Source organism: Rhopalosiphum maidis, chromosome 2, assembly GCF_003676215.2.
Source record: "Rhopalosiphum maidis isolate BTI-1 chromosome 2, ASM367621v3, whole genome shotgun sequence".
In the NCBI taxonomy this organism is placed as follows: Eukaryota; Metazoa; Arthropoda; class Insecta; order Hemiptera; family Aphididae; genus Rhopalosiphum; species Rhopalosiphum maidis.
This window is the reverse complement of record NC_040878.1, coordinates 51,294,572-51,311,149: the sequence shown is the minus strand read 5'-3', so window position 1 is coordinate 51,311,149 and position 16,578 is coordinate 51,294,572. Positions and strand designations below refer to the sequence as shown.

General features: G+C 27.0%; 2 protein-coding genes across 5 annotated transcripts; one reads left to right on the top strand and one right to left on the bottom strand.

Annotated features, from left to right (window-relative positions):
• Positions 1-3,316: 3,316 nt before the first annotated feature.
• LOC113554552 (protein FAM32A-like) lies at positions 3,317-5,926 on the bottom strand. Its single transcript, XM_026958443.1, has 3 exons — positions 5,670-5,926; positions 4,020-4,158; positions 3,317-3,930 (listed from the first exon to the last, which is right to left on the bottom strand). The coding sequence occupies exons 1-3, from the start codon at positions 5,732-5,734 to the stop codon at positions 3,808-3,810; spliced, it is 327 nt and encodes a 108-aa protein (XP_026814244.1). The 5' UTR covers positions 5,735-5,926; the 3' UTR covers positions 3,317-3,807.
• A 175-nt stretch (positions 5,927-6,101) lies between these two features.
• LOC113554551 (V-type proton ATPase 116 kDa subunit a) lies at positions 6,102-16,470 on the top strand. Of its 4 annotated transcripts, XM_026958442.1 has the most exons (18): positions 6,102-6,464; positions 6,565-6,741; positions 7,000-7,128; positions 9,154-9,275; positions 9,392-9,484; positions 12,025-12,151; positions 12,696-12,872; positions 12,933-13,145; positions 13,211-13,361; positions 14,134-14,273; positions 14,341-14,580; positions 14,657-14,766; positions 14,847-14,971; positions 15,035-15,153; positions 15,265-15,372; positions 15,460-15,673; positions 15,753-15,924; positions 16,138-16,470. In XM_026958442.1, the coding sequence occupies exons 1-18, from the start codon at positions 6,348-6,350 to the stop codon at positions 16,238-16,240; spliced, it is 2,637 nt and encodes an 878-aa protein (XP_026814243.1). In that variant the 5' UTR covers positions 6,102-6,347; the 3' UTR covers positions 16,241-16,470. The 4 variants fall into 4 exon arrangements, with proteins under 4 accessions (XP_026814243.1, XP_026814240.1, XP_026814241.1 ...); XM_026958439.1 differs by lacking the exon at positions 9,392-9,484 and having other exon boundaries at positions 6,103-6,464; XM_026958440.1 differs by lacking the exons at positions 9,154-9,275; positions 9,392-9,484 and adding an exon at positions 11,480-11,577 and having other exon boundaries at positions 6,104-6,464.
• Positions 16,471-16,578: the final 108 nt, after the last annotated feature.

The window sequence follows — 16,578 nt, the reverse complement described above, 5'->3', positions numbered from 1 at the left end:
TCTGATTTCAGTTATCACTTATCAAGACGATGACGACAATAATAGTAATTGATAACGTGGCGGTTATATAGTATACTATCTTGAATCGTGATATCCACCTTTCGATGAGGCTTATCCACGATGTAGAGAATACATTTACATCGTGTCCACAGAATCATAAAACGACTATATATATATTATGATGTCGCTCCTGTATGATATACTTGTGGGCTTAACGGTAAAAAGCTTAAAAAGTCTATTTCTGTACGTATAACTATGGCTTATGTGAAATATGTACATTTAACCATGCGTATAACTATAAAACATACAAGAAGCGACACTAAAGTCTACGGTAATATATTATGTTAGATTGTTAGAAATCTAACAGCCTTGGCTAGGAATTAATCAATGAGGCTCGGTCCAGTAAAACGATCTTGTCTTACAAAGAATTGGCATGTGCCATTTTTATGGTAAATAATATCGTACCTAATACTTTAGATGACATGCTTTATTATCGACATATATCAAAAATGAATATTATTAAATTTCTTATCAAAATAAGTGGTCAGCATGCTCAACTGTTTATTTTAGAGGCTGAAATGCTGAGACGCTCGAGGACTAGAGAGTGTCTTACCACTCTTACCTTAATAAAACGCGTTGTTAATCCATCGTTCGAATATAAGTAATAAGTATATTATAATTGTATTTTAATATTATATACATGCGAATATAATGCGAACAGTCAGCCTCATAGTAATACGGAAACGGTTGTTACCTAAGCTCTGTCAAGATTTTTAATTTTTTTTGTAGACCCGAGAAAACAGGTATTAATACGGCCATAAACGGAGCAAGATGACATATGTGGGTGTAGCATCTTCTTAAGCTGATGAGCGATGACCAATTCGGTATTTTCAATTTATTTGAATGAATTTAAACTTTTGTAAAGACAATCATATTTCAACGAATCAAAATCGTCTAGAGGTGTCAGATAGGAGAATATAACAAAAATCATGGCTGTGAAAAATATATTTTCTTATAAGCTGTCTACTAAATATATAACAATTTTGTAAGTAAAGCTCATATTTGTTCACAGTTTGCTTCCTCAGATCATTTTCTATAAATGCTATTTCGGTTGATAACGCTCCGAATATTTCATCTTATTCCTATTGGGTACTATTCTACACTCTCTAATTTAAAGCATACTGATAATCAAATTATACAATATTAAAATAAAAATAGCATCAGTAGAACCAAAAGATAGAGATCTTTCCATTCCTTGCCTCTTTATTTCTGTCATTTTCTCGCATTTATTTAATGGTACTTACCTACTTATTTAGCCTATACTAGGCCTCATAGAAATGATGAATTCCCATTCTCGAGTTACCCCAACTAACACTGATGTACCATTAGAGGTAGATTAGGCTATGTCTAGGCGTCTAGCCTCATCGTTTTAATTATTTCAAATAACCAAAGTTCCCGGAGCACTTGCCCACCCTGGCCTCCGTGTAGCGCCGGCCCTATACATCCGTTTTTAAAAGCCTGCATGTCATAATCATTGGCGTGCATTTTTTTGTATAAGGGATGCCACCGTGCATATTCCTAACTCTTTTTGTCGATTTTATGTGGGTAGTGCTCTACTTTTTTTGGTTAACAAAACTACATATTTGGATAGAAATCTACGGTGACAGTACATTCATTTCATACAATTTCCTTCACCTCTAAATGAGCTAATTTATTAAAGTTACTAGTAGGGTATTGGTTGGGCGCCCGCCCTGCTTCTTTACTTTGAAATTTACAAATTAATCATTTATGTTGTCTTTTTATTCTGTTACCCAGATTGTATCCTGAAATCTGAAATGGAGTGAAATGTTTTTCCATATCCATCTCTCTTGTAATTGATATAGGTATATAGTTCGGTTAACATTAAATAAAAATTCGTTACACTTGTATATTATATAATATATATAATTCAGTTATTTTCAGATGTTTTCACACATGCATATTTAAGTCTACAATCTACAAACTACCCTTTTATGGCATTCCTATGATGCCCTTACCCTAATACTTTTAGTGGATAGTTTCACTTAACTTCCTTTGACCTTTGTTAATCTGGGACCGAATTACGGCCACGGCTTTCGTGAAGGTACAATCAATACTATTTTCAGGCAATTTATTGCATACAATTTTTAGTTGATCGCTATGGTTTACAGATGAATCTGTTTTACCCTCAAAGTAGAGCTACGCTTAGTTTTTTTTTAAAGAGCATATACGAGTACATTTAGTTGCCGATCTATCTTCATATCCATATGAACATGTGCGTCTTCTTTCACCGTAAAATTCTGTGCTATTCCAACTCTTTCCTGTATGTATTAGCTATTTACCCTCTGGTAATTACCTTATTATTTTCAATTTTCAAACCATTCTACTAGCTATTGCAATCAATGTATTCGTTCCAAGTGCTCCACCGTTGTTTTAAAAATCCATACTTTCTGCTATCTTTCATCACCAAGTTGATATTAATATATTATTATTTCCTTTATATGGGTTTTCAGGCATGTCGAAATCACTGGTAATGAGCACACCAACTCATTGGCTAACTCCACCGATTACTCCTCTCTCACAGGTCCACTTTGCTGTTATTATTCTGTATTTATCCTTCTACACTATAAATTGAAACTGGTGTCATTATTTTGCTATGAATTTTCTGAATTTTTTGAAATGTTAACTTTACAATTTGCTACTAGCTGGTTTTTCTAGTCATGAAAAATAGAATATTTCTCAGCACTGACACCTTAAAATTGATAAAAGTTTGTCGTTTAGTGATTTAAATATGATATATATACTGTCATCAAATCTTTAGATAAATGGTTTTCAACCGGTGTGCCATGAGCGCTCTTGAAGTTTGCCACGAAAAATCTATTAATAGTTTTATTAGTATGTATTTATATATTTATATAGGTATTTATATAAAATATGCTTCACATATTACATGGATTGGTGTGCCGCGACATTTTGTATGAGATGAAGTGTGCCGCATGGTTAAAAAGGTTGAAAACTACTGCATTTAGATATTGAAACTTTTATTTTAAATCAAATCTGTGTATTATGTTCAACAAGTACAGTACTAGGAAGTTAAACATCACATATAAGAACAAATGAAATTTGGAATATTCATGACCACTTTAAAAATAAAGTTAAAGGTTAGAATTTATAAGAACATAAAAAAGATTTAAGTTCAATCATATATTATATTTTATGTTAAATAGTAAAACTTGATATCTAAATGAATTCATTTGAAGAATCAATAATGTCAATTAAATTTTTTAATAAACAGAAATATAACAGCATAGTTATTTTATTTTTTTTGTTTACACATATGTCTTCTAGATGTGTATTTGAAAATTACAAAATGTGCATTATGTACTACAAATTTATGACTCTTAAACTGATCATATTTTGCAAATATTGATAACACATTATCTGATAAATGATCAATAATATAAATTATTACAAAAAATTAATTTAAACTTTAAACAAATTTGGATTATTGTCTTATTGAGTATTTTTTATTTCTGTCCCCCTCGTCCTACTGAATCTTAAATAGTAGTTTGTTATTTGATTATTATTTCAAAGAAAATTTTATTTTGACTAATTTAATTTAACCAATCAATACAATTTAGTAGTTACAAATACAAATAATTTTAATAAAAAAGTTGTGTATGTGCTAATACATATTGTAACTTATTTATAACTTAAATAAAAAAAAACATTATTTCAATTTTACAATACGAGTATACAAAAATAATTATACAAGAGTGAATAATAACTCTATTTTGTCCAACTAACTTTTGGTATGTCAAAATGTTCAGTTAGATTATCTAAGTGACGATTAAATTCTTCGACTCTTTGTTTGTGTGTTGTTGATGCAATTTTCAAAATTTTTTCTTTTTGCTAAAATCAATTATTCAATAAGAAATAAATTAGTTAAATACTATTAGATTCTTGATATGACAATAAATTAATGATGAAAAATACTCTACCAATTTTTCTTGTTGTTTCATGAAGGCTAATTCAGCCTTAGTAGAAGGCACATGGTATTCCTTGGATACTTTTTCCTGTTCTAATCCTTTAGTCACTTTTTCTATTGTTTTCTCTTTATTTTTACTTTTCTTCTTTTTTCTATTTAAATTAAAACAATAAATGTATAAAATAAATTAAGTAAATTAACTAATACTATGAACATATTATGATTTATGCTAAGTCATATATTAACTTGGATTGCTGAAAGGATTAAAGCAAATATTAAAATGATATTAAGTATGTATTTAAAAAGGATAACATATATTTTTTTTAACTGTCTAATGTATCTTTTTTTAAATAATCAGTAATCTTTATAAATATGAAATAGCTTCTTTGACGTGTCACAATGCATAGCAGTTTTGAATACCTACTTTACATAGAAAATATACAATATTTATTATTTATAGTGCATGAATGAAAAGGTTAATAAGTGTTTATGCAACTATGCAAAGGTAAATTGGAAAATAACGCCTGTTTATTTATATAATTTGAAGTTATAGGTTTTTTCTATAAAATGATAAAACAAGAATAAACAAATCTCTTTATAGCTCATCTCAAAAATAAATTTTAATGCAAGCAACATATCATATTTACCTAGTATTTACATTTTACATCATAGAAAAATCTTTAGTTGTATACTATTCCAATGACCTAACCTTTTTTAATTCACTTATTTACACATTTTAGTATGAAAAATACACCAATCATCAATCTTGAGCGAAGTTTTTGGTAGTAAATTGAATCTAATTTATATCTTGGTGGGTCAAAAATAGAAACTTCTCAGTAATTTTTAAAATAATTGGGTGGAAAAAATACAAGAATATTTGTTAAAATTTTAATATTATTATTAAAATAATTGTTTGATAATTTTAATGATCAAAAAGTCAGAAAGTGTTTACTAAGAATGGTTTTTCATAATAAATTATGATTTATTATTTAACTCAAGTTTAACACATTTATTATGATGATCTACTCAATGATGAAATATACTCGATACTTAATGTACAGCAGAATGATTAACCACTTAACAGGTTTTTTATTTAACTGTAATTTCACACCAAATTGACTTATTCTTTAACTTTGTTAATTAAAAAATGAAGATAAAAAGCTGACCTACATGGGTCTAGATGGTATTAAAAATGTATCATACGATTAGACAACTACATCGAAGTATAAAGCGTGTTTTTGTGAGGCTACCAAGAGCAAACAGTTTATTAAAAATTGCTATGGTAATAATTTTATGTCAAGACTGTTTAATGTTTACTAAAATAATAAAATATTTGCTCCGATCTCTAACCAACATGTTTTAATTTGATTAAATGTTTCTGGTACTTCTGATAATAGATATAATTTTAATAAAAATATCTTTTTGGATTGTAGAACAAACTTCATATGTCATATCAGTAAACAATAAAGAAATTATTAAAGTTTGCAAACTGTTGGCTTTTGTTACTTCCGCAAAAACTCGATTATAATTGTGTATTATATTTTTAAATTATGAGAAATGCTATACATTTTGAAGAAAAAAAAAACTAGATTTTTTTTCTGATACACAAAAGTAATACTCTAAATCGTCCTATTAATACTTATTATACTTAAGGTTTACATACTTTTTTATTCCTGAATCATTTTTCAATTTCAAACGTCCTCCGCCGAAAGATTCGTATTCAGACATGGTCTATAAAATTATTACACAGATGGACGATTTATGAATTCGGTAGTCAAGACTCTGTGTTGTTATGGTTATAGTTATTTAATATTTATTATTGTTATTAAACTTAATTTTTTAACACTGCTTTTCTTTAAACTTTTAAGAAACGTACAACTTAGATAATGTATTTATATTATTATTAAAAAATCTAAATTTCGATATCAAAATTGGCGAAATGTGATATCACCACAGCACATCACTTATCAGTGCAGCATTTTCACAGTTTCAATAATTGAATTGTCGTTTGTTATTAGGTACGCTCTGTGATACAAATAATGTTTGAGATAATATTCTGACCTAGCCCGCGTATCGCATCGCCCATCGCCTTCTGTACTAATGTACTACTACTATTGCAGTATTGTGGCTTGTAGGAAGAGTAGGAACCGCCTGTCAGCCACACCCGTGTGGAGTATAGATTATAGAACATCTATTTAATATCCATTGACTATTGACTATTGTCGTCCGGCGACAAGTTTTGAACATCACAACCACTGCCGAGTAGGTAAAAAATCTGCGACGACTGCAGGGCTGCTAAGTCGTTTGTGTATCGGAGAACGCGCACCTCCGAACCGTAGTCATGGGATCGCTGTTCCGCAGCGAGGAAATGGCCCTGTGCCAGTTGTTTTTGCAGAGCGAAGCTGCTTACGCCTGCGTATCTGAACTTGGAGAATTGGGATTGGTTCAGTTCCGGGACGTATGTATATAATATTATAATAAGACAACTAAATTTTTCTTCTAAATTTTTTTTAATCGTATTTTTTCCCATTTCCATTTGGTTTTTTCTCGACGTTTAGTTAAATCCTGATGTCAACGCTTTTCAACGGAAGTTTGTCAGCGAAGTGCGCCGCTGCGATGAAATGGAACGTAAACTGCGGTACTTGGAAAAGGAGATTAAAAAGGATGGAATACCCATGTTGGATACGGGTGAAAATCCCGAAGCTCCTCAGCCCCGTGAAATGATTGACCTTGAAGTAATTCATCAGTTTATTGCATATAATATATCTATATATATTTTTTATTCTATAAGTCTACATTACCTTCACTCCTATATTATATTTGTTTCTATTACACTTAAGGATTACTTACTACTTAAGTTTTATAATTTAAGATAATAAGAATTAAAAAAATATATTTCCAATACAATCAAATAAATAATTAGAACCTTAGATATTTAATCTTATTACTTTTATATAATTTAAAAGTTATTTTGTTTGTACATTTTATTTTAGGCTACATTTGAAAAATTAGAAAATGAGTTGAGAGAAGTAAATCATAATGCTGAAGCCTTGAAACGTAATTTTCTTGAGTTAACAGAGCTCAAACATATCTTACGAAAAACTCAAGTATTCTTTGATGAGGTAATTTTTTTTTAACTTATTATTTTTAAAATAAATATTTGAAGTTATCTAAGTAGGTTTCTACTGTATAATAATAATCATCAATACCTAAATTAAATAAAAAATTGTTAGATTAGTTAAATATGCATTTATGCCTATTGCTAATTAAAATAATATTTCCATAAAATGAATGGTACCTAGTTGTCTAGAGATTTTATAAAAAATAATATACTATTATATTATAATGATCTCATAAGTTTCAGTATCTGGCAACATCAAATTAAACAGGAACCACCTCACCATAATTGGATCTTAAAGTTTTCATTTGGGTTTCTATCATTTTCTTACTTCACTGCATTTTTTTTTTATTCTTATGATTTGATCAGTATTTTTTTTTCAACTTTTGAATTGCTTGAAAGTATTATCAAGTTGAGCTTTATTTGCTAATTGCACAAATGTAGTTTTTTTTTTAATGTTCTATTTAGCTTACAGAAAAAAAAATATTAATTTTTAATTAGGTATTTAATTGGTACATTTTTAAATATGTTTGAATTAAATTATACTTAAAACAAATTTTGAAATTTATTAGTGATTCTATTAGATAACTAAAAAGTATTATTTATTGTATTTATTTAATTAAAAATATTTATCCAAACTATAGTAGTCACCCAGTTCTTTATTACATTTTTATTAGATACATTTATCAATCTTCTAAAATTTGTCAATATTTAAATTTTTTTATTTTTTTATTTTAAATAGTATTTTTATTAGGTATTCTATAAACTATATTTTACTGCTTATCATTTGCATGTTTGCATCTTCTGTACAGTTAACATAACTGCACTCTCATTATCTTTTAACTATATCACTGATGAAATAAGTTATTGCTCAATATTTATTTTTATATTCTTTTTGTTGATTGTGAAATGATAAGAGAATAAAAAATGATGGAGATTTTATATATTATGTGGTGGAGGTAAAATAACAGAATATATGTTATTCTGTGGCGAGGAAATATGACCTATTTAAAAAAAAAATAGTGGTGTGTTGCCTAAGTATTGTAAATATATTAAACTTTTGTTTGGCAATGTTGACTGTATATCAAAAAAATAAAATTCTATTAATATTTTTAATTTTGGTATAGACTATTATCTAAAATTTTTATATTTCATTATAGTTAAATGCTAATAATTTTGTTTATATTTATATTAATGATATTGGGAATAAATTATATTATCATGTTACTATTTATTATGTTATTTAGTATATTAATTTAAAATTAAAATTAAAAATGAATCTTTATCAATAAAATTTTAATTTTTCAATCCTATGCATGCATTTCATAGCAATACATGACATCTCATGAAAAGATTAACTGTATAAAAATATTATGTCAACATGGCAAGATAATTGTCATTTAAAGCATGCATTTTTTGGCGTGGGTAATATAAGTTGTTTATACAAGTTTAAACTTAAATGATTGAAGTACATTGTTTAGTCATTGCGAAAATAAATATATTTTTAATAATAACAATCCATTTTGAGCTTTTCAAAATATTTATAAGCAACCTAAATTATATTTTAAAATCATTAAACAAATTATATTTATTTTCAATAATCACTTTCATAGCATTTGTTTACTTTACCCTATTGTAAAAAGTGAAACTTGAAATACAAAGTTTCTGCTTTAATTATTTTATTATTTTATTGATTATATTTATTATTATCTAGTTAAGCTTCTTATTTTATTTGCTTAATTTTTTTTACTAGTAAGCATTAAAAATTGTATTATACTTAAAAAGTTCTGTAACATTGATTCAACACCATTTTTATATATTATTAAACTTATTTATTATATTTTTTTAAAGCAAATAGTTATATTATTTATTCAGAAATACTGTAATGTAATTTATAATATTTTTTGATGCTTGCTTTTTCATACAATCATTTTATCATATACTTACTATAACAAAAATATTTGTCTGGTGGGGTGGTGTGTGTCCGTATGTCGTCCCTATGCGCGCGCGTGTGTGTATGTGTTGCCAGACTGAACAGCAAATGGGTACCGCGGTTGCTTCGCAGATGGCTGACCCAAATCGGGAGGACGAGCAAGTGACACTGCTAGGCGAAGAAGGACTTCGCGCCGGCGGTCAAGCCCTCAAACTAGGGTACGGTTTTACAATATTTTCATATGTAGTATTGGTTTTAATTGCTGTATGCTTTGATATTCTATCCAATGCAATCATGTAATCTGTGGGATTATAAATATAAAACTATTATTTAGGTATTCTGCTCGGTTGTTAATGTGGGGTTCAAAAATATTGAAAAAATCAGAGTCAAAATTTGAACCAGAAAAGGTTGGGAACTACTATTTTAGGTAGATTCTCTGAACGTGTTATTATGATTTTGTGTGTTTATTGACTCGTTCTGATTTAACATTTTGTGAATTTTCTTAGTGATTAATATTAATATTTTCCTTATAAGTTGAAAAAAGTCAGTATCAGAATATTTCCAATACTATTTATTGCAATAGATTTGACTTTATTTTCTAATTCAAGTTGTTTCAATTGTTTTATTTATTTATACTTATTGAATGTTATATATTATAATATAGTCACATAGATTTATAACAATACTTAAAACTGGTTTTTGGAAATCTGCTTATAACTAGCTGAATAAATCTTTATTTTCATTTTCTTACTTTAAGGCCCATTTCACATAGGCGTATATCGTATGTGTGCGTTATTAGTTTACATTGATTAAGTTCATTGTGCCATACTGGCGAAGGAAACACGCCATCGTCGGAGTGGCGCATATATTTTGAACCAAAGTAATCGAAAATATGCATATACAGTATGCGCCCATATAAAACAAGCCTAAGCCTAACTGTAGCCAAAACCAAGATCTTAAAAACCAGTTTAATTATTCATCCTTTTATGACAGTACTGACACACTTGATACTCTATGTTCTTGTAAGTTTTGTGAACTGTTTTTTTTTTTAATTGTCCAATTTTGTTTCATTTTTAACTCTACTATTTTATAATCTCATTTTAAATATGTGATTTCAGTTATAGTTAGACTATTGAAAAATTGAAAAACCAAAGTCTTACTTGGCTTGTTATAAACCAGTTTTAAGCTCTCAATTTATATTTATTATATGATAGGAAATACACTAATGGGCATTTATTTTCTGACCGTCTTTGATTGAAGTATCAAATACATAGTAATGGTAAAATATATTATAGGATTACATTTTTATAACTATATAAAAAATGTTTTCAATCAGCATTTCCCTATAAGTAAGTTTCTACTTGTTTTTATTTTTATTTTATAATATATTCATAAAAACTATTCAAGTATAACTGATAACAAATAATTATTTGTAAATATTATACTATAATGAATCAATCACATTTTAAAATTATTTATAGTGTATTATAATATGATTGGAAATCATTATTCTATTTTTAATGGCTATTTAATATTATGTTTATCTATAATCGTGAATGTATTTTTTTCTAACCATGAACATCATTAAAACATAATATATTGCATTGTGTTAGTTTGTAAATAAGATTGTGGTGGAGGATATTTAAAGACACATATTGGTTACACATATGTAAATACCCAATATATAGCTGCCGATGCTGCCGTGTAGTTTGACTGGACCTGGGTTTCCTGGTGACAACAAAAAACTGTTGTAAAATTTAATATTTATTTCTAATTGTATTGTAAATTGGCAAATATGTTATGTTCTTTAAAACTATAAATTATCTTGAACAGTTTTGGGCTATATATTTAATTGGAAAATACATATATATATATACATGCTTGTCTAATTGACTAATACAATTATTTGAATATTAATAATAAATAATATTGGTTTGTGGTTAAATGGTTATGGTATGTTAAAATTAATGCGGGTTTCATAAACAATGCTTATACTTCACTGCTTTGCTTTTACACTTATAAAATCATTGCAAAACAAAATTACTATATTTCCTTCATAATCAATATTTTTATAAAAAGTTATAACAATAAAAACAAAACCCAGATATTCAATGAATAAAAAATATATCATTTTTTTTCATATTGAACTATAGGTAATTAAAAATCAAAATATTAAATAAAACTTAAAAATTATAAATATACACCTTAGTAAAATATTAACCTTAAAATTATAAATATACATATTTTATCAATTAAAATTGACTAAACATTTTATGAACTTCCGTGTTTAATGTATTAACCTTAAATAAATACCAAAAAGATAATTTCTGATTTAATACAACTTATAAATAATTTTAAAAATCAAACATTTATTCAAATTTTACGACCATATGTGTGTGTGTGTGTGTGTGGTGTACAATAGCAAGAGGGTGGTTTGCACCCAACAGAATCAATGACGCGGGCTCTTATTAGTGATGACTCAATAGCACGTCAAGTCAACGCTGGCCCAGTGCAATTGGGGTATGTATCTATATTGATATTATTATTTATATACACAACTACACATTGGATATTTACAAAACATAACTATGATTAAATAAAATTTATATTGTTTAGATATAAAATATAATTTTTTTTTTTTAAAACATGCTTGTACTAAGGGCATTTATGTTTTGCTGTGAGAGTTTGATAAATTATTTTTAATATATAATTTGAATTATTTCATAAATGCTATAATAATAATCTATCATTTCTGAGTTGGTGAGTGGAATACATGGAAGAATTGCAGGTCCAGCGCAGATATTGGTAAATGGGAGAAAATTACATTGATCATTCCACCACAATCTTAGTTTTATTTACTTACAATTTTAATAGTCTGGCTAATATGGTTTTGTCTTCAATGCTTTAATATGTCTTATAAATGTTAAATTTTATTTCATAAACTAATACTTTATTTTAAAACTAAAGATTTGTTGCTGGAGTCATACTACGTGAAAGAATTCCTGCATTTGAGAGGATGTTATGGCGTGCATGTCGTGGAAATGTATTTTTGAGACAAGCAGAAATTGAAACTCCATTGGAAGACCCATCAACTGTAAGAATAAATAAATCATGATCAATAATATTTATAATGAAATAATTTTTAAAAAATTGTATAAATTAAATAATTATTTTTAAATAAATAGAACAAATAATTGATCAATATTTATAATTTAAAAAAAAAGTGGGCAATTTGGTAACTGTTCTGGCATACAATAGATATTGAGTGTATATCATTATTGAGTAGGTCACTGTATATATATTAAATTGGGATTCAATGATAAATCATTTTAAAATTAAATTTTCTGTTTTACTAATTTTTTTTTTTTTTTGAATTCTAAATTACCACCTAGGTCCACTTTGTTACCTTAATAGATATTAAAGTTAAAGATTAAATTTTTTGCACTTCTCTAAAAGGTAATGAGTAATGATAGATAAATATTGAATCAATAAAGTTATCGGTCTGTTTAGATTCAAACATAATATATGATTTCATTTCTACAAATTAAGTTACTGTTCACATAAATAAGTTACTATCAAACAATAAATTATATACATTGGTTATACATTTTTTTATTTAAAATATTTGTTTACTTTAGGGAGATCAAGTTCACAAATCTGTTTTCATAATATTCTTTCAAGGCGATCAACTGAAGTCTCGAGTACGTAAAATATGTGAAGGATTTCGTGCTACATTATACCCATGTCCTGAAGCTCCATCTCAACGTCGTGAAATGGCTATGGGAGTTATGACACGTATTGAAGATTTAAATACTGTATGTAATTTTTAATTTTTATGTCAAGTTTTTAGTAAAACTATTTTATATATATTATAGGTACTGGGTCAAACACAAGATCATCGTCATCGTGTGCTTGTTGCTGCTGCTAAAAACATAAAAAATTGGTTTATTAAAGTCGTTAAGATCAAAGCAATTTATCATACATTAAATTTATTTAATTTGGATGTAACACAGAAATGCTTAATTGCTGAATGCTGGGTACCTTTACTTGATATTGAAACTATACAATTGGCTTTACGTAGAGGAACTGTAAGTCTTTTTAAAGTTATAACAAATTAATGTGAAATTTATCTTTTAATTTAAAATTTTATTAGGAACGTAGTGGTAGTTCTGTACCACCCATATTAAATAGAATGGACACATTTGAAGATCCACCAACCTATAACAGAACAAATAAATTTACAAGTGCTTTCCAAAACTTGGTTGATGCTTATGGAATTGCTAGTTACAGAGAAATAAATCCAAGTAAGTTTCATAATATTTAAAGGATATCACAACACTAAATTTTTTTTTTTTTAATCTTAAGTTTATTGGTGTATTATTGTAATGAACACAATGAAAAACATTTTGGTAAAAATTTAAAGTTAAAAAAATGATTATTCAATGAGATAATGAGAGTTGATGAATAGCCGCGTGACGTCATAGAGCTGATGACTGAGCAGTCTATGTTTTACATGTAAAAGTAGTTTGATTTACATTATGATTTGAATAACTTAAAGTAGTATTTCAGAATTTTTTTTTTCATAATCCTAAGTATATTTATGTGTTTAAGACGGTGGTGTAATTATACCATGATATATCTTGTTGTTACATACATATTATAAATTATAATTTAGTAAAATTATTGAGTTTGCGACTTGCGTTATATTGCCACGCAAACCAAATTTTACAAAATTGATTATAATAGTTTTATCTACTATAAAAAAAACAGTGTTATAACCACAAAAAAAACATTTAAGGTTACATAAAAAAAATTTGAAAATATTATATATAACGATTGAATTTAGACACTTTTGTACGTAAAATATACGCCCCTGTTCTGACTTCGGCTCTATGATGTCACACGCATACTTTCAAACGCCTGTATCTCATTGAATAATTAGTGTTTAAATGCGAGACCGTCATATTTCTTAGGTATTGATATACTTTAAATCTAAGCAAACTTGTTTTTTAGTGTTGTGATATCCTTTTACATTACAATTAATATTATTCCACTTATATTACTTTTTAATTGCAGCACCATATACCATAATCAGTTTTCCATTTTTGTTCGCTGTGATGTTTGGAGATCTTGGCCACGGATGTTTGATGTTCTTGTTTGCTGCTTTCTTAGTACTTCGTGAAAAACCATTAGCTGCAAAAAAAACTGACAATGAAGTATAAAAATCCTTCATAAATACATAAAAATTAAAAGTTTTCTAAATCATAATCATAATCATTTTAGGTATGGAATATATTCTTTGCTGGACGTTACATAATATTACTTATGGGTCTTTTTTCTATGTATACTGGTTTTATATACAATGATATTTTTTCTAAATCTCTAAATTTATTTGGATCACATTGGCATACAAATTACAATGAATCAACTGTGATGAGCAATAAAGATTTACAGATAAATCCTTCTAATTCATCAGAGTATGATCAAGTTCCGTATCCAGTAGGACTCGACCCTGTATGGCAGGTAAAAAAATAAATGATAATATTAAATAGTCTAAAATTTAATGGTTTTATATTAAAATTAATATTTATTTTTCTAGTTGGCATTAAACAAAATTGTGTTTTTAAATGCATATAAAATGAAAATTTCCATTATAATTGGTGTATTACACATGTTGAGTGGTGTTAGCCTAAGTTTGTACAATTATAGGTAAGGATATTAAAATACTCTTATTTTTATTGATTAACATCTTCATAATAAAATATTATTTAACACAATTCAATTTTTAGATATTTTAAAGATCGGCTTTCCATTTATTGTGATTTTATTCCACAAGTAATATTTTTGACATTCCTATTCTTTTATATGGTGTTATTGATGTTTATTAAATGGGTATCATATGGACCACAAAACGGTATGCACTTATTACTACAACTATTTAATGATATATATTATTAATAATTGAAAATGTTTATAGACTTTCCTGATAGTCCTGCATGTGCACCATCAATTTTAATTACATTTATTAATATGGTATTATTCAAAGATGCTGTTGCATTAGAAAATTGTAATACAGTTTACATGTTTTCTGGTCAGGTAAATATATTTCTTAATGCATTATTTTTAAATACATACAATAAAAACTACATTATTTGGTTTTTGTGTAAATATTATATCTATTTTATAAATATTTAATATTTTTTGTAGGGTGCTTTACAAAAGTTTTTAGTCATTGTAGCACTTTTGTGTGTACCAATTATGTTACTTGCCAAACCCATATATATTATGCGTCAACAGAAAGATAAACATGTACAAGTAAGTTCTTTATAATATTAAATAAAATGAAAAATATTAGTATATATTAAGTATTAAAAATCAACTATATTTATTACTCTTTTAAAGTTAGTTAATGGCCATGCAACAACTGAAAATGGTGATGCAGAAGGTGCTGGTCGAGTAGTTCAACAGCCACCACCACCAGCTGGCGGACACGACGAAAATGAGATTGGTGAACTTTTTATTCACCAAGGCATTCATACAATTGAATATGTTCTTGGATCTGTGAGTCATACAGCTTCATACCTTCGCTTATGGGCTCTTTCTTTAGCTCATGCACGTAAGTTATATATAGTTATTTGTAATATTTGCTATTCATTGTATGTTAACACAAATTAATTTTTTTATAACATTTTTAGAATTATCTGAAGTGTTATGGAGTATGGTAATGACCAAAGGTCTGATATTGAATTCATGGATAGGTGGAGTGTGGTTGTGGTTTGTCTTTGGTTTTTGGGCAATCCTAACAGTAGGCATTCTTGTGCTGATGGAAGGACTTTCTGCATTTTTACATACACTTCGTTTACACTGGTAAAATCATTTTTTATTATTACATTTTAAAAGGAATTATAAAATTAATTATTATTTAATAATTTTTCGAGTTGCATCTAAAATGTTTATTTGAAGAAGTTGTTAAATTGTATTTGTATCCTTTTATTTTTTAATTAATACATAGTTAATTTATAATTTAATTGTGTTATGTCATATTAATACAAAAATATTAATTTAATATATATTTTTTAGGGTTGAGTTCCAGAGCAAATTTTACAAAGGACTTGGTTATGCATTTGCACCATTTTCTTTTGAAGTTATTTTAAATACTGCATCGACTGCTGTTGAAGAATAAATAAAACATTAACATGAAGAATGTAGTAATATTATTTTAGAACTATATAGTTGCTATATTAATTAATACTACTAAGAATAAACATTATAATTAATAATAATTTCATTCCATTTTTTAATGGTTTTTAGAATCTTTTGATTCATTTTTAGGTTTATCATAAAACTTAATTTGTGAAATAAACATCTAGATTTAATATTATAAAACCAATAAATAAATACATACTTAGAAACTATAATAACGTTTTTTTCATTTATTGAATAATTATAATTTTCATAAGTTTAATGGTAGTCATACTTTTATGTACACAATTTATTTTAAAATTATTAAAGTTAAGTATA